Source organism: Neolamprologus brichardi, chromosome 22, assembly GCF_056152115.1.
Source record: "Neolamprologus brichardi isolate AB-2024 chromosome 22, ASM5615211v1, whole genome shotgun sequence".
Classification (NCBI taxonomy): domain Eukaryota; kingdom Metazoa; phylum Chordata; class Actinopteri; order Cichliformes; family Cichlidae; genus Neolamprologus; species Neolamprologus brichardi.
In genome coordinates, this window is record NC_142124.1 from 14,749,501 (window position 1) to 14,772,750 (window position 23,250).

General features: G+C 41.9%; 1 protein-coding gene and 5 non-coding genes across 6 annotated transcripts in view; all 6 read right to left on the minus strand.

The window, feature by feature from the left end:
• Positions 1-5,812, minus strand: part of dennd3a (DENN/MADD domain containing 3a) — a 29,255-nt gene extending 23,443 nt beyond the window's left edge. Inside the window, exons 1-3 of the mRNA XM_087834971.1 lie at positions 5,579-5,812; positions 755-853; positions 104-259 (exon numbers count right to left, since the gene is read on the minus strand). Coding sequence (XP_087691097.1) covers positions 104-259; positions 755-835 — 237 coding nt within the window. The 5' untranslated portion in view covers positions 836-853; positions 5,579-5,812. The remainder of the gene's footprint in view (positions 1-103; positions 260-754; positions 854-5,578) is intronic.
• Positions 5,813-7,468: 1,656 nt separating this feature from the next.
• Positions 7,469-7,540, minus strand: trnah-gug (transfer RNA histidin (anticodon GUG)). Its single transcript has one exon. It is a non-coding gene; the product is annotated as a tRNA-His (tRNA).
• Positions 7,541-8,003: 463 nt separating this feature from the next.
• trnah-gug (transfer RNA histidin (anticodon GUG)) lies at positions 8,004-8,075 on the minus strand. Its single transcript has one exon. It is a non-coding gene; the product is annotated as a tRNA-His (tRNA).
• Positions 8,076-8,546: 471 nt separating this feature from the next.
• Positions 8,547-8,618, minus strand: trnah-gug (transfer RNA histidin (anticodon GUG)). The gene has a single exon. It is a non-coding gene; the product is annotated as a tRNA-His (tRNA).
• Positions 8,619-10,160: 1,542 nt separating this feature from the next.
• On the minus strand, positions 10,161-10,232 carry trnah-gug (transfer RNA histidin (anticodon GUG)). The gene has a single exon. It is a non-coding gene; the product is annotated as a tRNA-His (tRNA).
• Positions 10,233-16,450: 6,218 nt separating this feature from the next.
• Positions 16,451-16,522, minus strand: trnah-gug (transfer RNA histidin (anticodon GUG)). Its single transcript has one exon. It is a non-coding gene; the product is annotated as a tRNA-His (tRNA).
• Between the last annotated feature and the right edge of the window lie 6,728 nt (positions 16,523-23,250).

Consider the following 23,250-nt stretch of genomic DNA (forward strand, 5'->3'; position numbering starts at 1 on the left):
TTAGTTTAAGACACATGAAATACCGCAAGCAGCAGACAATTTGTTTTTCTGTGATCCTGTGTAATATAATAATAACAATAATAATAATAATAATGATACATACTTTCTTAATGAAGCTCCTCCTCCTCTGGACACGGCTGAAAGCTGGAGCAATCACCTGGCTTGAATTGGTCTCTTTGGAAACAAAAGGCGGGGCATGGACCTGCAGTACCTCAGCTTCCAACAGTGGGAGTCCATTTAACTTACCCTGTTGATGGAGCTGCAATGAAGTTTGTCATGTTTATATTTTCAGTCATGTTTTAGAGACCATACATATAAAACAATACAGAGGATTTATTTTGCCCTTACATATATATACTATAACCTACGGTTGTAAACACTTTGAAATTAATAAGTATGACTGATTAAGAAGCATTATGGCATACATGATATTATTTCTATACATCAGACTTTTGATTAGCCAAACAGTTCATAAGGCACCCAATTCTACTTGAAATGAATCATGCTCTTCATGTTGTGGACATAAGTGTTCACAGGTATTGTGATTTAAAGGCTGACCTACATAAAAGCACAAATCTGCTCCTTCTAGAGTTACAATCCACAAGTATCAAAAAGAGCTTTTGTTTGCAGGAAGGATTCAGATAGCCCAGAAATATGTCAGATTTTTTGTTTTTATTCTTTGTGTGCCTATTTTTGCTTCAACAGTGTGGTCACACTTTTTATCCATCTTTTGACTGACTGTCTGCATACATACCTGGTGTATATCTCGAAGCTTATCACTGTGGGCTCCAACCACTACACATGCCTCAAGCAGTCCAGATGGGAGCTCCGCCATCACATCCAAGCACTCAAACTGCCAAAAAGACACACAGTGTGTATTTAGATGAGATAAGAGCTTTTTTTCTACAACTAAAACTTATACTGAGATAGCTTTCCCTGCATTTTTTGTAGTAGTATTAACACATCAGGCAACGTGTCAAGTCAGTGAAACATATATTTTAAAACCATGCTTATTTAGGTATTCCACTCACAGTAGGTATGACTGTTTCTGGACTGAACCTGCAGATGAGTTACCGTGTTATGATGTCACACAACTAAACATGATTTTATTGAGGGTACATGCATCAGTAAACCTTACTGTAGTGACAGACAACTAGCAGGTGCAGTTGTTTAGAAGTTTGCATTCATGCCCATGATGAGTGTATGTAATGGTAATTTTGGGCTTTCTTTGAACCTTTTTTTTCAGGTTGGAATGATTGTACAGTGTACATCTTTCATGGCTTAAAAAAAAGAGTTAGGTGCACATGTTTTAATTAATTTTGGATTTTCTCTAATTCAGCAACTACTAAAGGGATTTGTTTGACAGCACTTATTGGACTGACCAATACTCAGAACAATGGGAAAGCCCAAGAAACTCAGTGATGATCTGAGAAGGTGAATTATAAGTTTACACAAGCTGGGAAGGTGTCTTGGAGCCATTTCTAAAAAAAACTCCAGATTTCAAGGTCATCAGTCTAAACAGCTATATGTAAGTTATTTGGATGTGTGAACACTTTGCCAAACTCCAGAAGAAGACCCAAAATGTTATCGTCAGATGAGAAGAAACTGGTTAGAATGTTCATGACCAACCCAAAAACCACCTAGGCTCAAGCCTGCCATGACCTGGAAACTGCCTGGAACACCACCAAATGCTTTCTGGAGAAAGGTTTAATAGTCAGATGAGACAAAGATTGATTTGGATTCAGTGATAAGAGGTTTGATCTGAGGCGTAAAAGTGAAGCTTTAAAACCTAAGAACACTGTACCAGCTGTCTAGCATGGTGGTAGTAGTATCATGCGGTGGGGCTGTTTTGTTGACAGTAATCCTGTTACGCTACACAAAGATGTTGGAATAATAAAGGAGGTGGGAGTGTATATGTTTATTTGAGCCTGTATGTAAAAATTGACCTGGTGTTTGTGGATTGCATACCCAATTCTTGTTTTTTTTAATCCTCTACAATCATTCGAACCTAGAAAAACAACAGTTCAAAGCAATCAAAGTCCAAAATTCCTGCAACATTCATGCAGATGAGTAAATGTAAACTTCTGACCCCAACTGTAAATTTGACTACAGTGAAGAGGTGAAGCAGCTGTGGTGACGGTTCAACAATTTTAACCATGACTAATAAAATTCTCAAACCAAATGCTGTTTATATCGGAGTTTGAGTTTCACTTTGCGTAAAGAAACTAGGTTTTGATTAATCAAATTTGTAAAATTAAGCATCAGCTAAATAAAAACCACAAGATTTGTCAGAGCATAGACAAAATCCTTCACCACAACTTCCTCAGGATGCATGCTGTCACACATGCACACAGCATTGCATTCATCTGGACTATGTGATGCAAAAAGGATATTTTTAAAAAAAATCTAAATCGCACAAACAGCAGATGTTAGAGTTTAATCACTGATGCAGTAAACCAGTTTTGTCATTAACATCAAAAATTCCTGTAAGCAAACCTTTTTTTAAAAAACTTTTTTTCCTGACATATCGCCACATTTGATTCCATCTGTAGTGGCTAAAGAAAAGTCACAGCATTAGTTTTTAAACTTGATGATTCTCAGCAATTGTGGATACATTAAAAAAAAGAAAAAAAATAGATGCGCCTACAGTTCTTTTTTCACAAAACATGCTGATCCTAGACTTTCTTTGGTAAATTCATGATATTAAATGCTTAACTGAAGCTGGACATTTATGTTATTTATATTATTTGTGGTTACTTTTAGAGGTTTTTATTCTTTCAGTTTTTCAGAATGATGCTTCTGGACATTCCTGCTGACTTTTTTTTAAAATTATTATTATTTTCTCAATTACAATTTCGTTCTATTGGAATTAAGCTTTCTACTGAAACCTCTGGAGATCTACTTTTGGTGGTCCATACCCTGGGAGGTGTGACAGGCAGTAGCAGCAATAGTTATAGTATCATCTACTGATATTTTTGTGGTACAACTTATCATATTTGCTAAGCCCTGCATTAAAGTTGAATTAAAGCAGCATGTATTCATTTTTATGACTAAAAATGTCATGTTAAAAAAAAAGTATTACAGACGTTTTACTTTCCTTTACTTAAGGCCTTTTATTAAAAGGCCTTTTATTAAAAAACATACATAAATATCTAAAAAGCATTTGATATATGAAACTACAATTTCACAGAATATATTACAGTGGTGTAAAAAAGTGTTTGACTCTTTCATGCTTTTCTAATTTTTTTTGGTATGTTTGTCACACTTAAATGTTAAAGATCATCAAACAAATTTAAATTTTAGTCAAAAAAAAATAACACAAGCAAACACAAAATGCAGTTTCTAAATGAAGGGATTTTTTAGTAAAGGGGGGAAAAATCTAACCTACATGAGCCCATGTGAAAAGTGATTGCCACCCATGTGATAACACAAATTAACTGTGGTGTGTCACATTTTTGGAAAGCTGAGTTCAATTTCTCTAGCCACACCCAGGCCTGATTACTGCCACACATGTCTCAACAAGGAAACCACTTAAATCGGACCTGCCTGACAAAGTGGAGTAGACCAAAAGATCATCATAACCCAGACATGTCGCAATCCAAGGAAATTCAGGAACAAATGAGGAACAAAATAACTGAGATCTCTCAGTCTGGATAAGGTTAAAAAGCCATTTTGAAAGCTGTGGAACTCCAGTGAACCACAGTGAGAGCCATTATCCACAAATGGCAAAAACATGGAAGAGTGATGAACCTTCCCAGGAGTGGCAAAAAACGCCAAAATGACCCCAAGAGCACAGCGATAACTGATCTAAGAGGTCACAAAAGACCCCAAAACAACATCCAAAGAACTGCAGGCCTCACTTGCCTTAGATAAGGTCAGTGTTCACGACTCCAACATATGAAAGAGACTGGGCAGAAATGGCCTGCATAGCAGAGCTCCAAGAGAAAAAACACTGCTGAGCAAAAGTGTTTAAAGTTTGATGATTTGAGATGAAACAACACCTTTGTTCAGGTATCATCAAAATACAATGCCAATTAAAGTCCTTTTGAGTAAACTTACCAAGCTACCATCAGCCTGCCTATGTACCAGTGTCAGAATAAACATCTGACTTGCATTAGTTGCAGCACCAGGCTGAACCCAGTGACCTATACCCTATTACATTTTCCTCTTTTTCCTCAACCTCCTGCCTACATTATGTACTCCAACATACCTCTAGCACCTTCCTAGCTTTTCTCTTTCCTTTATTTTTATTTCTGTCCTTTTGTGTCGTCATCTTCTATTCTTTCTTAAACTTCGACACACTTGCGTGCAATCCTTTTCTCAGGCCATTCCAGCTTCTGACTAACCACCCTGCTGTGTCACAGAAAAAAGCCCATAGTTAACTCACTTATTCCCCTGAAAACCCCTAATTTAGCCAACCTCATGTTGGGGGGTTGTGTTTATTTGTATACTATTAAACAGTTTTTGAACTATGTTACACATTTTAGGAGGTTCATGCATGCATGCACCATCAAAGACTCAAGAAAATTCAGATGCAGTGAAATCACCATTTAAACAAACTGGGACAGCTTAACCATTAGTGTACCCACAAGTAACAGTATTTAAACTTGACTAGGGTGTGTAGCTTAAGGAGGTAACGCCATGCTGTGAGAAGCAGCCATCCAGAGGCTGTCCACCATCTGTAACAAACAAGTTTGTCGTCATATCTGTCTGAGAGGAAGCTGCTTTGATGCAGCCAGTGGCAATTTCAGCCGTGCTTTAAATGTATTTTATGGAACTGAAAAGAAATATGGAAGAAGACGGTTTGGAAAATGGAAGTGGTTAAAACAAATGTTGCTCTTACAGAGTAATGAAAGCAGTTTTAGGAATTCCTGTCTCATTTCTCCACCATATGATAGTTCCTTTCCTAAAAGACAAACTTTTGAAATATAACTTGTCATTTAGATAAACAAAGCCTCCTTTTAGTAGTGACTGTGCTGGAAGGCAGCTCTCAATTTTTCTCATAGCTGTTAACACCCACCAGTGGAAAATAAAAGTAGGTTTTAGATCCCAGGAAAATCCAAAATCATGGGAAGACTGGTTAGACTTTTTAGATAGGACACAAGAAGTGAGTAACCTGTTAAAAAGGGTGGCATGCCCCTTTAATGTGCACGAAAGACCCCTAAAAACCCTCTGATGACTTTAAACAGTAAAATAAATAAATAAAGGCAAGCAGTAGGGAGTAAAGTAAACATTTTGCAGCTCTTTCTTCACTCGGTTTGCAGGACTGCTGTTAACACGCCCTATAATCTCTCTCTCGTTTGGCGGGCGGGTGGAAAAGCACAAAATATGAGCAACATGTGGCTTAATGTGCCAAGACTCTTGCCCCGAGTTCGTCGTGTATACAGCCCGAACAAATCAAAACAGCGCATTAGCAACAACAATACGCCTAAAACAGTCATCTAAACATGCTGTCACACATTACAACAAGGTTAAAAACTTTAATACCCGCAGCTGAAAATGTAAAACACGTGAGACTGAGCTGTGAGACCAACCGAGCAGGATTCCTCACATAGCAAGGGTAAAATTAGAGACTGACCTTAAATATTTCTCAATCATTTCCACTGGATACACTTTAAACAGGGGGTTAGCCTCCAGCTAACAACGGCTCCAGCTTGCGGTTAGAAAGCCGTGAAACAGCTGCAGCAGGGACTTCAGCACTGAGACCAACTTTTACTGTGTGTTCTGATTCACAGTTTACTTTCTCACTCACAGACAGTCCGAAGTTTGCCGCTGGTCTGTCAAACTCAGAGCGGCGACGCGTTAGCTGAACTTCCTGTGAACCAAATTTCAAAATAAGAGCTTTTTTAGTTTGGCAGTTCGAAGAGGGGCGTTTTGCTTCGCAAGGGCTCCATCTACTGGATATTCACCGCAGTGCACTATCTATATTGCGAGAACTTTAGATACAATACAATTAGAAGAATTATTATTATACAATTTAATATTCGATTTAAAGATCACTTCTTCAAACACGTCCACACAATGTACAGCTTCTTCTTCTCCTTCTTCCTCCTATGAAAAAGTTAATGTAGTGTGTCCCCCCCTTTTATTTTATTGTATCCTTTCTTAGAAACCCAACAAACCTAATACACTTGACTGACATTCAAAGAGGGTAAATATTCTTCTATCTTTCAACGCCCCGAATTAATAATTTACTATATGAATAAATACATTTTAATGGAACTTCCTTCACTTTAAGAACATTTTTTACGGCAAAGAACAAATTCTTTTCCAGTTGACATCTCTAATAAAGTTACTCAAGTAAGAGACGCTGGGAAGAACAGAGATTAGGTCCACTCGAAAGAGGGATCTAATTTTGGCATCCATACTTTTGTATAGTGGAGAAACTTTGGCTTAAAGAAGAATCCCTCAGACCAGGAGCGGACATGGTGAGCATGGGTGATGGGAATTTTGTACACTTCTAAACTACATGGACAGACCAGACGTATGGCATCAAAACAATAGAGAACGCTTATAGGATTATTGGTTTGTTGAAACTGGCTGTGTCATGGAAGCCAGCAACAGCTGCTCTATGCATCCAGCTGTGATCGTGTAGTGGTTAGTACTCTGCGTTGTGGCCGCAACAACCCTGATTCAAATCCGCTGTCGTGCCAAAGTAGGTATCCCCGACAGAATTTGTTTCCCCTGTGCTGGGAGCACGCAGCAAGTACTGATGTTTTCATTTTGTGAAAAATTAGTATCATTACATTACCATTCAGTTTGAGGGTTACAACAGAAAATTATATATTCATTGCTCAAGGGGTATCAGATGGGATTATTTTAACAAACCATTAACATTTTGGCTGATAACTATTTTTATTCTCCTGTAACTTTACTATATAAAGAGCTAAATCCTCCAAAGTTTCAGGAGTAATGCGTCATAATAAGAAGTGTTTGTGAACAAAAAATCAGCAATGTGGGATACTGTTTGTCCGTGATTTACACATGGGGAACAAATTGTGGCAGGATCAGCCTGATATTATTTGTATCCCACTATAACTTCGTTGTATACAGAGCTAACATCTCAAAAATGTCAGGAGTAGTTAGTAATTATAAGAAGTGTTTGTAAACTAAAAATCAACAATGTGGGATACTATTTGTCCGGGATTTGGACAGTCCAGCGTGTGCTCCCGATGCAGGGAAAAACAAGTTGTGTCGTGGATCCCTAGTTTGGCACGACACCGTCACCCGGATTCAAACCGGGAATCTGTTTGAACATCTGTCCCAACCACCTTTTCCACATTAAACTCTGTTGTAAAAATTAAACAAGTGGTTGATGAGCGCACAGGTAAGTTAAGGAAAAGCCGGTTACGTTAAGAAATTTGATTGGGCAATGCAGTGCCAATAATGAAATAATATGCCAGTAATCATTCAAGCTGACCTGCAGCCTGTGTCACCACAATTACTTGCTCTGCAATCACAACCATGCTGCCGTGACCCGGATTCGAACCGGGGTTGCTGCGGCCACAACGCAGAGTACTAACCACTATACGATCACGGCTGGCGCGCTGGATTATGCTGTCAGTTGCAGTCTGTATCTTGAAGTTGTCTCACTCCACTATATATACCCGAACAGTGACCTGTACGATGCAAACAACAGACATTATTTACCGTCAGAACACCAGATGTGTTAATGCAGGTGCTTTTACTGTGCCACGCGCATAAATGTGCGCATTTTTCACACAGATTCACATGAAGAAAAAAAGCATAATACAGACTGTAACTGCAGCCGCGTGTCGCTTCTGTTTGAACATCTGTCCCAACCACCTTTTCCACATTAAACTCGGTTGTAAAAATGAAACAACTGGTTGATGAGGGCACAGGTAAGGTAAGGAAAAGCGGGTTACGTTATGAAATTTGATTGGGCAATGCAGTGCCAATAATAAAGTAACATGCGTGCAATCAATCAAGCTGACCTGCAGCCTGTGTTCCTACAATTACTTGCTCTGCAATCACAACCATGCTACCGTGACCCGGATTCGAACCGGGGTTGCTGCGGCCACAACGCAGAGTACTAACCACTATACGATCACGGCTGGCGCGCTAGGTTATGCTGTCAGTTGCAGTCTGTATCTTGAAGTTGTCTCACTCCACTATATATACCCGAACAGTGACCTGTACGATGCCAACAGCAGACATTATTTACCATCAGAACACCAGATGTCTCTGTGTTAATGCAGGTGCTTTTACTGTGCCACGCGCATAAATGTGCGCATTTTTCACACATCAGATTCACATGAAGAAAAAACGCATAATACAGACTGTAACAGCAGCCGCATGTCGCTTCTCTTTGAACATCTGTCCCAACCACCTTTTCCACATTAAACTCGGTTGTAAAAATGAAACAACTGGTTGATGAGCGCACAGGTAAGGTAAGGAAAAGCCGGTTACGTTAAGAAAATTGTTGGGCAATGCAGTGCCAATAATGAAATAACATGCGTGCAATCAATCAAGCTGACCTGCAGCCCGTGTGACCACAATTTCTTGCTCTGCAATCAAAACCATGCTGCCGTGACCCGGATTCGAACCGGGGTTGCTGCGGCCACAACGCAGAATACTAACCACTATACGATCACGGCTGGCGCGCTGGATTACGCTGTCAGTTGCAGTCTGTATCTTGCAGTTGTCTCACTCCACTATATATACCTGAACAGTGACCTGTAAGATGCCAACAACAGACATTATTTACCGTCAGAACTAGGAATGGGTATTGATAAGATTTTCACGATTCCGATTCCATTTTCGATTCTGTTTAACGATTCGATTCTTTATCGATTCTCTTATGATTCTTTTTTTTAAAAAAAAAGGAGAACACTAAGGTCTAATAGCTTAGAACTTTGTTTTATATCTTCTCTTTGAACAAGATAGAAATTTAGGAGTAACATGGCCTTACAAACCCAACAGTGAGATCTTAAGAGATCCACAGCCTATGGCTCTTCAAAGGGGTGTCACAGGGTCCCCAGGAAAAAAAATTGTAAATGTAAAATAATAAAATAAATATTCTTCTGTAGCAATAACAAAGTATAACATCAATTATTCTGTAGCAATTACACAAGAATATCCTGTAATGTCTCTGCCTACAATTAAACACATTCACTTACCGAAAATCATCTGCTGTGGCAAATGGGTGCAAACCTTTGACCACAAACTTAGTCACTGCTCGGTGACATTCGTCTATCCTGGTCTGAAAGGAGACGCTAACAGTAGACTGCAGTGAGAACTGCCAGCATCTGAGCCAGATTCTGTCTGTCTCTCTCATCATGGTCACCTAAATGCACAGTAATGGCAGGTTTTGTAATAAGGCAGATCGCGCTAACATAATATGCACTGTTAGTTGATTATTTACCTGCCGCATTAACGGGAGAGGACGTGCAAACGTTACCGCTGCTGCTGGGTTGAGATTCACGAGTCCGGAGCGGAATTAAAAACACGACATTCATTTAAGGTCATCGTGTGTTTTGTGAGCAAATGCTTTTGCATATTTGTAGTGTTTCCTCCCTTAAATGAAATATCTACTTTGCAAGTATTGCAAGTTGCCCTGTTGTCATCCATTCTCGTAAAGTAAAACCAAACTTTTGAGCGTTTGAGCCGCTTAGGCGCTGTTTCCTGCCAGGTAAATGACGCTCCGCAACGTGATGACGTCATTCGGGGCGACTGGAATCGATAAGGGAATCGTTTGCAAAAATGGCAAACAATTCCAAGGAATTGAAACACTGGGAACCGGTTCTCAACAAGAACCGGTTTTCGATACCCATCCCTAGTCAGAACACCAGATGTCTCTGTGTTAATGCAGGTGCTTTTACTGTGCCACGCGCATAAATGTGCGCATTTTTCACACATCAGATTCACATGAAGAAAAAACGCATAATACAGACTGTAACTGCAGCCGCGTGTCGCTTCTGTTTGAACATCTGTCCCAACCACCTTTTCCACATTAAACTCGGTTGTAAAAATGAAACAACTGGTTGATGAGCGCACAGGTAAGGTAAGGAAAAGCCGGTTACGTTATTAAATTTGATTGGGCAATCCAGTGCCAATAATAAAGTAACATGCGTGCAATCAATCAAGCTGACCTGCAGCCTGTGTTACTACAATTACTTGCTCTGCAATCATAACCATGTTGCCGTGACCCGGATTCGAACCGGGGTTGCTGCGGCCACAACGCAGAGTACTAACCACTATACGATCACGGCTGGCGCGCTAGGTTATGCTGTCAGTTGCAGTCTGTATCTTGCAGTTGTCTCACTCCACTATATATACCTGAACAGTGACCTGTACGGTGCGCAAAAGAACAGCAGACATTATTTACCATCAGAACACCAGATGTCTCTGTGTTAATGCAGGTGCTTTTACTGTGCCACGCGCATAAATGTGCGAATCATTCACACATCAGATTCATATGAAGAAAAAACGCATAATACAGACTGTAACTGCAGCCGCGTGTCGCTTCTGTTTGAACATCTGTCCCAACCACCTTTTCCACATTAAACTATGTTGTAAAAATGAAAAAACTGGTTGATGAGCGCACAGGTAAGGTAAGGAAAAGCCGGTTACGTTAAGAAATTTGATTGGGCAATGCAGTGCCAATAATGAAATAATATGCCAGTAATCATTCAAGCTGACCTGCAGCCTGTGTCACTACAGTTACTTGCTCTGCAATCACAACTGTTATGTTGTGGCAGGGATTTGTCCACCAGGGGGCAACAGTTGTTGGGGAGTTTTCAGTCTGTGGGGCGCATGCCCCGGTTCTCTTAATAAAGAAGTAACTGTGAGTTAAACATGGTCTCCGTGGTTCCTTAGTCCTAGGATATTACATATGGCGACGAGGATAAAGGCCAGGTGTTGCTGTGAAGTTACACCGTGATAAGTGACTTATGGAGTGAGGTTGGCAAGTGGTACAGCGCTAGCATCTGTTGGAAGCGGAGCGTAACCCTCGGTGTGGAATAATGGCTACCACTTTGGGCTCGGTGGCACCGTTCGACAGCGAGCTGCAATCCTGGGAGGAATATTGTGAGATTTTGGATTACTTATTTGTGGCGAATGATATTAAGGAGGAGGAGAAGAAGCGAGCGGTACTGTTGAGTTGCGTGGGCGCACAGACCTATGCCCTGATTAGGAACCTACTCAGTCCGGTCAAGCCAGGGGATCGGTCTTATGCTGAGTTGGTGGGATTGTTGAACAATCATTTTCACCCTAAGCCGAGTGAAATTGTGCAGCGGTGGAAGTTTAACACACGGAATAGAAGGCCGGAGGAAAGTGTGGGCGATTATGTAGCGGAGCTGAGGAAGCTCGCCCAGGACTGCAACTTTGGAGACTCCCTGACGGTGATGCTGCGGGATCGTTTAGTATGTGGAATAAGCGACGACAGGATACAGCGCAGATTGTTAGCAGAGGATTTGCTAACATTTGAAAAGGCGCTGAAGTTTGCTCAAGCAATGGAGGCTGCTATCAGAGACATTGTGGATTTGAAAAGCATGACGGAACAGTCGCGATTCACTAAAGGATTAGGAGCGGTGAACAAGATGGAGGACGGCGGCTCGACGTCACAACTGGTTGTCAGGAAGTGCTACAGATGTGGAGGGCTAAATCATGTGGCCAAGGACTGTAGGTTTGTTTCAGAAAAATGCCACAACTGTGGAAAGGTGGGACACATAAAAAGGGTCTGCCGAATGAAAATGGAACAAAAAGGAGGGCGTAGCAGACAAGGTAAACAAGCCCATTTCTTGGAAGAGGAGAATGTGGAGAGTGAGGAAGAAGGAGCTGAAATGCACCACATAAAGGCAAGTGTGACTATGTATAATGTGCAGGAGGAGATTAGCATCCCAAGGGAGGAACCAATCAGACAGAAGCTAAAAGTAAATGGACAGAATGTGACATTTGAAGTAGACACAGGCTGTGGCTACACTATCATGTCGAAGGAGTCATTTAAAAAACTTTTTGAAGGCAGTAATGCGCCCAAAGTAAGCAAGTGTGGAATCAAACTGAGAACGTATGGAGGCCACAAGGTACCCGTGTGGGGAGCAGCCCAAGTGCAGGTGGAATTCAGAGACAGTAAAAAAAAACTGGATGTGGTGGTGGTTGAAGGGGCTGGAACTAGTTTGATGGGTCGGGGATGGATTAAGGCCCTCCAATTAGATTGGCAACCCGTACATAAGATAGAAGGCAGAGATGATGCCTTACAGCGGATACTGGCCAGACATGAAACAGTGTTTAAGGACGAGTTGGGAACGCTGAAGGGGTTTGCAGCAAAGATACATGTCGCCAGTGATGCCAAACCGTGCTTCTATAAGCCCCGATCAGTTCCGTTTGCTATGAAAAAGAAAGTGGAGCAGGAACTGGAGAGACTGTTGGAGGAGAAGATCATCCAACCAGTGAAATTCTCAGAGTGGGCCGCACCCATCGTACCCGTACTAAAGCCAGACTCCAGCGCCAGAATTTGTGGTGACTACAAACTGACTGTTAACAAGGTGTCGCCTGTAGAACAATACCCCATTCCACGAATGGAGGACATGATAGCGGGGCTGGCGGGAGGAGAAAAATACACCAAGTTAGATATGAGTCACGCATATCAACAGGTTGTACTGGATGAGGAATCTAGAAAGTATGTCACAGTGAACACACACAGGGGTTTGTTTACATACACCAGGTTGCCATTTGGTGTAAGTTCAAGTCCTGCCATTTTTCAGCGCACCATGGAGAGTGTGTTGCAAGGTCTGACCAATGTCGCAGTGTATCTGGATGACATCATCCTGACGGGAAAGAATGACAAAGAACATCTTCAAACACTGGATGAAGTGCTGCAGCGCTTGGAGGAGGCGGGCCTGCGCTTAAAAAGGAGCAAATGTCAATTCATGGAGAAGGAAGTGACATTTTTAGGACATCGGGTGGATAAGACCAGGTTACATCCAGTGCCAGCAAAAGTGAAAGCAGTGCAGGAGGCGCCACCCCCAAAATCAGTCACAGAACTCAAAGCTTATTTGGGGTTGTTGAACTTCTATAATAAGTTCTTGCCAAACTTGTCCACACTGTTGGCCCCACTACACAAGCTTCTGAGAAAGGGGGAACCATGGTGTTGGGGACCAGCACAGGAGAAGGTTTTCTGCAAATCAAAGGAACTGTTGCAGTCAAGCAGTGTATTGGTACACTATGATGAGCAAAAAGATTTAATTCTTTCTTGCGATGCGTCCCCCTATGGAGTGGGAGCAGTACTAGCTCACCGCATGCCAGATGGTCAGGAAAAACCCATTGGGTTTGCATCACGTACCCTGAATGCAGCAGAAAAGAACTACTCACAGCTGGATAAAGAAGGATTGGCTGTAATATTTGGTGTACAGTATTTTCATAAGTACCTGTATGGCAGGAAGTTCATGATTATCACAGATCATAAGCCTTTGATAAGTTTGTTCCATGAGTTGAAGGCCGTCCCTCAGATGGCGTCACAGAGGATCATGCGATGGGCGGTGTTATTAAGAGCCTATGAGTATGTCATTAAATACAGAGAAGGCAAAAATAACAGTAATGCTGATGGTCTGAGTCGTCTCCCTCTTCCAGAGAACCTCCCTAAAGAGGTAGCAGCTGAGGACCAAGTGTTGATGGTAGATCAGGACCAGGAGGGCGTGATGACATCTGAGCAGCTGCAAAGATGGACAACCAAAGATCCCATACTCTCCAGAGTGCGTGAGTATGCTTTGAGAGGATGGCCCACTACGCAGCATCCTAATTTTCAGCCCTACAGACAGAGACAACAGGAGCTGAGTGTGCAGGATGGGTGTGTGCTGTGGGGGGCGAGGGTGGTGATACCAGAACGAGGTCGACGCCCCCTTTTGGAACAGCTACATCAGTCACACCCAGGAATGAGCCGCATGAAGGGCCTGGCCAGAAGCTACATGTGGTGGCCGCATATGGAGAATGACATTGAAGACAAGGTGAGGTCCTGCAGTACATGTCAAGAACATAGACATAGGCCTCAAGAGGCACCGCTACACCCCTGGGAGTGGCCAGAAAAGCCCTGGAGAAGGATACATATCGATTATGCTGGCCCGTTTTTGGGTAAAATGTTCTTAGTAATAGTGGACGCCCACTCCAAATGGTTAGATGTGTATCCAGTCCCATCCGCTACAGCAGCTGCAACCATAGACTGCCTGAGAAACTGTTTTAGCACGCACGGCCTTCCTGAGATGGTGGTCTCAGACAATGCCCAGTGTTTTGTAAGTGCACAAACTAAAGAGTTCATGGCAAAGAACGGAATCACTCACGTCACCTCCACTCCATATCACCCAGCATCCAATGGGTTGGCAGAAAGAGCAGTGCAAACGTTCAAAGAACTCATGAAAAAGAGTACTGGAGACACACTGGCAACCAAGTTAAACAGGGCTCTGTTTAGTTACAGAATCACACCGCAGTCCACAACAGGGAAGTCTCCCGCTGAGTTGATGATGGGCCGGAAGTTGAGGTGTACTCTTGATCTCATACACCCTGATTTGAAACAGAAAGTGACAGCAAAACAAGACAGCCAAAGACTGTATCATGATAGACATGCCAAGGAGCGCATGTTTGTTATTGGAGACACAGTATGTACCAGAAACTATGGCAGAGGACCCAAATGGATACCAGGACTTATACAGGAGATGACGGGGCCTGTTTCCTACTTGGTGATGCTGGGCAATGGGACAGTGGTGAGGCGTCACGTAGATCAGCTGTTTGCCCGCCTGGAGCCGTGCCTGGCAGCAGGAATGCCTGAAGGCCACCCAGGTGAGCCTCCAAAGGCAGCCCCAAACATCGGCACTGAGACAGGAGGCGAGGATGAGAGACACATGGAGGTGCAAGTTACACCAGTGGTGAAGCCACATATGGAGAGTAGTGATTCACAGGAATCACCTGCCACTGGGTTACGGCGATCGCAAAGAACCAAGAGACCGCCGGAGCACCTGAGAGACTTTGTGCCGTGATTACAATAATAAGAAGGAGATTATGGTGAACTGTTATAGGTTACCCTAAGACTGTTGGACTAAAGGTTCATTATTACAGAGTGAAAATTCAATAAAGGCTGGGGACGGGGTTGTTGCAATTTTATAAAGGTGAAGTTTTTGTTTATGGGTATTTTCTGTAGTGATTAAAACTACAGAGTAGTTTCAGTTTAAGGGGGGAGGAATGTTATGTTGTGGCAGGGATTTGTCCACCAGGGGGCAACAGTTGTTGGGGAGTTTTCAGTCTGTGGGGCGCATGCCCCGGTTCTCTTAATAAAGAAGTAACTGTGAGTTAAACATGGTCTCCGTGGTTCCTTAGTCCTAGGATATTACAACAACCATGCTGCCGTGACCCAGGTTTCGAACCGGGGTTGCTGCGGCCACAACGCAGAGTACTAACCACTATACGATCACGGCTGGCGCGCTGGATTACGCTGTCAGTTGCAGTCTGTATCTTGCAGTTGTCTCACTCCACTATATATACCCGAACAGTGACCTTTACGATGCCAACAGCAGACATTATTTACCATCAGAACACCAGATGTCTCTGTGTTAATGCAGGTGCTTTTACTGTGCCACGCGCATAAATGTGCGCATTTTTCACACATCAGATTCATATGAAGAAAAAACGCATAATACAGACTGTAACTGCAGCCGCGTGTCGCTTCTGTTTGAACATCTGTCCCAACCACCTTTTCCACATTAAACTCGGTTGTAAAAAATTTAAAAAAAAAATGGTTGATGAGCGCACAGGTAAGGTAAGGAAAAGCCGGTTACGTTAAGAAATTTGATTGGGCAATCCAGTGCCAATAATGAAATAACATACCAGTAATCATTCAAGCTGACCTGCAGCCTGTGTCACTACAGTTACTTGCTCTGCAATCACAACCATGCTGCCGTGACCCAGGTTTCGAACCGGGGTTGCTGCGGCCACAACGCAGAGTACTAACCACTATACGATCACGGCTGGCGCGCTGGATTACGCTGTCAGTTGCAGTCTGTATCTTGCAGTTGTCTCACTCCACTATATATACCCGAACAGTGACCTGTACGATGCCAACAGCAGACATTATTTACCATCAGAACACCAGATATCTCTGTGTTAATGCAGGTGCTTTTACTGTGCCACGCGCATAAATGTGCGCATTTTTCACACATCAGATTCATATGAAGAAAAAACGCATAATACAGACTGTAACTGCAGCCGCGTGTCGCTTCTGTTTGAACATCTGTCCCAACCACCTTTTCCACATTAAACTCGGTTGTAAAAAATTTAAAAAAAAAAATGGTTGATGAGCGCACAGGTAAGGTAAGGAAAAGCCGGTTACGTTAAGAAATTTGATTGGGCAATGCAGTGCCAATAATGAAATAATATGCCAGTAATCATTCAAGCTGACCTGCAGCCTGTGTCACCACAATTTCTTGCTCTGCAACCACAACCATGCTGCCGTGACCCGGATTCGAACCGGGGTTGCTGCGGCCACAACGCAGAGTACTAACCACTATACGATCACGGCTGGCGCGCTGGATTACGCTGTCAGTTGCTGTCTGTATCTTGCAGTTGTCTCACTCCACTGGGAAGTGCAAAGCGCAACAAATTAAAAAACCGCAACAAATTAAAAATCCACAACAAACTAAAAAACGGCAACAAATTAAAAATCCACAACAAATTAAAAAACGGCAACAAATTAAAAATCCACAACAAATTAAAAAACCGCAACAAATTAAAAATCCACAACAAATTAAAAATCCACAACAAATTAAAAAACCGCAACAAATTAAAAATCCACAACAAATTAAAAAACCACAACAAATTAAAAAACCGCAACAAATTAAAAATCCTTGACGGAAAGGGATTGTCTGAAATACCGGAAGTGACACAACGATTAGCCTAATAGGGCTTTTGGAGACTGTTGTCACGAGAGGGGCGTGGCCAGGATTTTTGGTTGAGGCGCCATGTTTCTGGGCCGAACAAAGCGCTAGCGAAAGAGGAGCGAAAGTACACGGATAACACCAGCTATGGTTCGTACTTGCTGTGCGGTCGGTTGTAAAGTTAGATCACATCACCGGCAAGGGAATAAGGTTGAAATGGTTTATCTTTTCATTCTTTCCCCACCTGGAAGCAACATGAGGCAGCTCATGTATCGGATGTTACGAAAGACGGCGTCTAGTCTGGATAGCAGCTGTGAGACGAGCTGATATCTCTTCTTTTCCATCTCCAAATATCTGTTGGTGCTCCAGACATTTTCATTCCGGTAAGTTATAGATATGTTCATATCACTCTTTATCCGGTCTTTTAAGTCTGACATCACTAGCCGTGTCTTGGCTCAAACTCTGCTACAGGTCCATAAATCACACGATCACTGTGGCATCACTGAGTGTTGAAAAACTAAAGTCTTTCATCTGTAATAAAATGATCAGCGTTCTGCTCTACCATGTGTAATAATTGAGTTTATCATCCAGGCATCCATGAAAACGAAATTAGCAGGAAGTTAGCTCGCTAGATTCCATCTAAATACAATATAGCATGTCTTGACTGCGGGGTTTTGGAAACAAATTCAAACGTACAGCTCTGCTATCACTTCCAACATAAATGAAGACAGAAAACTAAACAGCAGTGACGTTTGTAGGGTTACTGAAGTTTGGCTAGCTGGTGTATAATGATGTGCTACGTGACCGCTAGCGACACAGCTATGTGAGCATAATATAAACACACTAACTTTTTCCACTTGATAAAAGTTATCGTGAGGATTCTCGGTGGTCAGAAACAAATGTAATCTCATGGCAGGATGCTGTAAACGGACCAAACTTCAGCCAGGAGAACTGAGATAATCCATCCACAAGGATGAATAGGATTAGTCATTCATATACTGCTGCATGGGCTGGGTTGTAGCTACATCGTAAGGTTTTAAAAACTGAGCTTTCAAATGATTAGTGGTGATAGAAGCCGAGGGAGGCCAACAGTGATCACTTACTGTTTTTAGGAGTTTGAGATTAAACACAAAACCCATATTAAACGCAGACTACTTTAGGCCTGGAAGCAGGATTTGTCACGCCATCACTTAAAGACCAGATAGCCTATTAGTTTTCTTTTCGATGGACTCTGAGGTCATAGCAAATTAGAAAAAAAAAACATCCTAATGAGTGATTTTGCAGAACTACATTCTATTTATAGCCTTGTTAATTATTTGGCATTATTGCAGCAAACCAGCCAATGAAATGGATGAAACATCGTGACTGGGTTCCAGCGCTACACAAGGGACCTGCTTCAAACAAACCACCATGCCAATCAGATTACTTCTTCCATGTGAGGGTGAAGAGGTGACCCTTCTGGATAAGATGGTGAAGGTTTGCTGCCGTTATGGTGAACAGTGTGGTAGTAAAACCAGGGAAAAATGAAACTTGCTCCTGTTAAATATTCTTAAGTCTTGTGCTGTATAGATAGTGGTAATTTTTCAGAAGATAAATTGAAGTAATTGATAGTAAATTAAGTAGTATAATAGTGGGTGATATCGTGTAAATGCTGTCATGATTTTGTGTAAACATTTTGTCTTTTATAAACTATAAATGACATGGATTCTACATTGTAACTGATGTGATGTTCTATAATAAAAAAAGAGGCAAAAATTAGTTTGTTTCTTTATTGAACTTTTGAACAGTGGTACTCAGTCAGTACATATTCAGTAAATGCAAATTATTTACATGGCAGTGCACTACAGGCATAAATCTAGACCCCTAGATAAAACATTATGGCATTATAGCAGTGACAACTCCTCCACAGTAGCAGGTGGGATTTTTCTATTTTGAGGACGGTTCCTTTTACCTTTCAATATGGATGGTCTGTTTATGTTTTGATCTAGAGCCGTTTTTGGGCAGCTGAAGAGGAGAAGTCTATCTTATGGCCAACCTCTGGCTGTATCTTGGTCATATTACCAGGCAAAACCCAGTATGCAGGTTCATCTGTAACAGCCCTTGTGCCACAGATCCGTACTGTTGCTTCTACTTTAAAAAGAAGAACAGCGACATGGCTGCAGGTCTCCACGACTCCGGCCATACAGGTGCAGTGGGCGGCTTCAACCTTCCCTGTGATGCTCACAATGACCCATGGCTGTAATGCTGGTTCATTCAGTCTTTGAGAGTGCAGGACCTGAAACACACAAAGTTAATTTAAAGACAAAGACTCTAATGAGCCAAGGCCGACATAAATGTGTTTTTATCTACTTTGTTACATTTATGATAAATGGATTGGAAAGTGTTTAGAAAGTTAGCACATACATTTAATTTTCCATTTTTTTATGTATCCATCTATAGAACCCTGCATGTTATATTCCAAATCTGCCTGTTCTCTTTCAGAAACCTGCCTTCAGAAAATGAAACTAAAGTATGTAATCACTTTCAAGATGGAGAAAGCATAAAGTTTGACTTTAGGTGACAATCATGGACAAGTAATATGATAAGGAGATTCTGCAGGTCATTAATCAATGTATTATAGTAAAAAATGTATTTTTTGTGACACAGGACACAAACATGGAAGCAAGATATGTAATTAGGATTATTTCTAATAAATATGAATAAATAATTGCAATTTCTTTAACCACTGAGAATAACTAAATTCTTCAGGACAATGGCACATCAATGCACTGAACTCACTATGGCTATGTTCACACTGCAGGTCTTAATGCTCAATTCCGATTTTTTGTCTGCTTGTTCACACTACAAATAAAATGTGACAGCAAACGCGCTCCTTTGTGAACCCTCAAAGTGGCCCGCATATGCAAAAGCTGATGTCACACGCAACACGCTCTGTTTAGACCCAGACCAAACAGTATTGTTTGACTGATGGCCCTTAATATAAAGACTTGTTTCAGACTTTGCTTTAAGTTATTTTGTTATTTACATATGGCCCAATAATTATCCTTATTGCCGTTTTAGAGAGGAGCGGTGCTTCAAAGGATATGCAGATTTCTGTCAGAATCTGCCGATTATACAGTATAAATAAAATGTTCATGTTGTCTTCCCAACAGTTTCACTAACATCTACACGGGATGGACACGAAGCGCTCATGTGTTCTCAATGTCTTCTCGGACGCTTCTCCAGCGCTGATAATTGGCATATGTTTCGTGTCAGTGACGTAAAAGACTGATTCAATGCGACATGACCATTCAATCAGCAGTTGCTTTCTAAAACATCAGATATGTATCGGATTCAGTACCACATACGAAAGTGACCCAGATCGGATTTGAAAATATCGGATTTGTGCTGTTTTTACACTGTCATACCATGATTGGATATGGGTCGCATACGGTCAAAAAAGTCCGATTTGATGCGCTTTCGCGTGCAGTGTGAACATAGCCAGAGCCTCCACATGCTCTCCCTGTAATTTGTCCCTCGTGAATGAATTTATGATTGCACTAATTTGAATGTTCGGGGGAAAATCAAACGCATTTTACTCACAGTACCCTACAAACGTCAAAGCTGTTTAGTTTTCTGTCTTCATTTATGTTGGAAGTGATAGCAGAGCTGTACGTTTGCATGCTATATTGTATTTAGATGGAATCTAGCGAGCTAACTTCCTGCTAATTTCGTTTTCATGGATGCCTGGATGATAAACTCAATTATTACACATGGTAGAGCAGAACGCTGATCATTTTATTACAGATGAAAGACTTTAGTTTTTCAACACTCAGTGATGCCACAGTGATCGTGACTTAAAAGACCGGATAAAGAGTGATATGAACATATCTATAACTTACCGGAATGAAAATGTCTGGAGCACCAACAGATATTTGGAGATGGAAAAGAAGAGATATCAGCTCGTCTCACAGCTGCTATCCAGACTAGACGCCGTCTTTCGTAACATCCGATACATGAGCTGCCTCATGTTGCTTCCAGGTGGGGAAAGAATGAAAAGATAAACCATTTCAACCTTATTCCCTTGCCGGTCGTGCGATCTAACTTTACAACCGACCGCACAGCAAGTACGAACCATAGCTGGTGTTATCCGTGTACTTTCGCTCCTCTTTCGCTAGCGCTTTGTTCGGCCCAGAAACATGGCGCCTCAACCAAAAATCCTGGCCACGCCCCTCTCGTGACATCAGTCTCCAAAAGCCCTATTAGGCTAATCGTTGTGTCACTTCCGGTATTTCAGACAATCCCTTTCCGTCAAGGATTTTTAATTTGTTGCGGTTTTTTAATTTGTTGTGGTTTTTTAATTTGTTGTGGATTTTTAATTTGTTGCGTTTTTTTAATTTGTTGCGGATTTTTAATTTGTTGCGGATTTTTAATTTGTTGCGGTTTTTTAATTTGTTGCGGTTTTTTTAATTTGTTGCAGATTTTTAATTTGTTGTGGATTTTTAATTTGTTGTGGATTTTTAATTTGTTGCGGTTTTTTAATTTGTTGCGGATTTTTAATTTGTTGCGGATTTTTAATTTGTTGCCGTTTTTTAATTTGTTGTGGATTTTTAATTTGTTGCCGTTTTTTAATTTGTTGCGGATTTTTAATTTGTTGTGGATTTTTAATTTGTTGCCATTTTTTAATTTGTTGTGGATTTTTAATTTGTTGCCGTTTTTTAATTTGTTGCGGATTTTTAATTTGTTGCGGTTTTTTAATTTGTTGCGCTTTGCACTTCCCAGCCACCGTATATACCCGAACAGTGACCTGTACGATGCCAACAACAGACATTATTTACCGTCAGAACACCAGATGTCTCTGTGTTAATGCAGGTGCTTTTACTGTGCCACGCGCATAAATGTGCGCATCATTCACACATCAGATTCATATGAAGAAAAAACGCATAATACAGACTGTAACTGCAGCCGCGTGTCGCTTCTGTTTGAACATCTGTCCCAACCACCTTTTCCACATTAAACTCTGTTGTAAAAATGAAAAAACTGGTTGATGAGCGCACAGGTAAGGTAAGGAAAAGCCGGTTACGTTATGAAATTTGATTGGGCAATCCAGTGCCAATAATAAAGTAACATGCGTGCAATCAATCAAGCTGACCTGCAGCCCGTGTGACCACAATTACTTGCTCTGCAATCACAACCATGTTGCCGTGACCCGGATTCGAAACGGGGTTGCTGCGGCCACAACGCAGAGTACTAACCACTATACGATCACGGCTGACGCGCTAGGTTATGCTGTCAGTTGCAGTCTGTATCTTGCAGTTGTCTCACTCCACTATATATACCCGAACAGTGACCTGTACGATGCCAACAGCAGACATTATTTACCATCAGAACACCAGATGTCTCTGTGTTAATGCAGGTGCTTTTACTGTGCCACGCGCATAAATGTGCGCATTTTTCACACATCAGATTCACATGAAGAAAAAACGCATAATACAGACTGTAACTGCAGCCGCGTGTCGCTTCTGTTTGAACATCTGTCCCAACCACCTTTTCCACATTAAACTCTGTTGTAAAAATGAAAAAACTGGTTGATGAGCGCACAGGTAAGGTAAGGAAAAGCCGGTTACGTTATGAAATTTGATTGGGCAATCCAGTGCCAATAATAAAGTAACATGCGTGCAATCAATCAAGCTGACCTGCAGCCCGTGTGACCACAATTACTTGCTCTGCAATCACAACCATGTTGCCGTGACCCGGATTCGAAACGGGGTTGCTGCGGCCACAACGCAGAGTACTAACCACTATACGATCACGGCTGGCGCGCTAGGTTATGCTGTCAGTTGCAGTCTGTATCTTGCAGTTGTCTCACGCCACTATATATACCCGAACAGTGACCTGTACGGTGCGCAAAAGAACAGCAGACATTATTTACCGTCAGAACAGGGCGGACCTCCAACGGGAGATTGAGAGACCAGTGTCGGACTGTTAGAACAGCTTTGAAATTCCCATGAGCTGTTCGCACTAAAGTAAAAAACACCATCACTTCATGCAGCTATCCCTTCGGTACCAGCTGTAGTCTCAAGGCTGGAGCTGAACAAAAACACACTGATAACGAATGTGTTTAAACTGTTCCTTCCCATTCTATGCAAGGCTTCCTGGGTTCGCTGGAAGACTGTTTACTTAGCCTGGCAGAGCGAAGGACACTGTCTCGGCTGAACTCTGGACACGCACACACATACACATTCACTGATAAGCACTCACTGATTCCCCCTCCCTTTCCAACCTCTTCTATGCTTGTTCCCTCCTGGAGAACACGGAGGGTCATGGGCCCAGCACTGGAATAATAGCGCAGGGCAGGATGGCCACAGTGTTTGCTTCGGATTACTCCTCACCC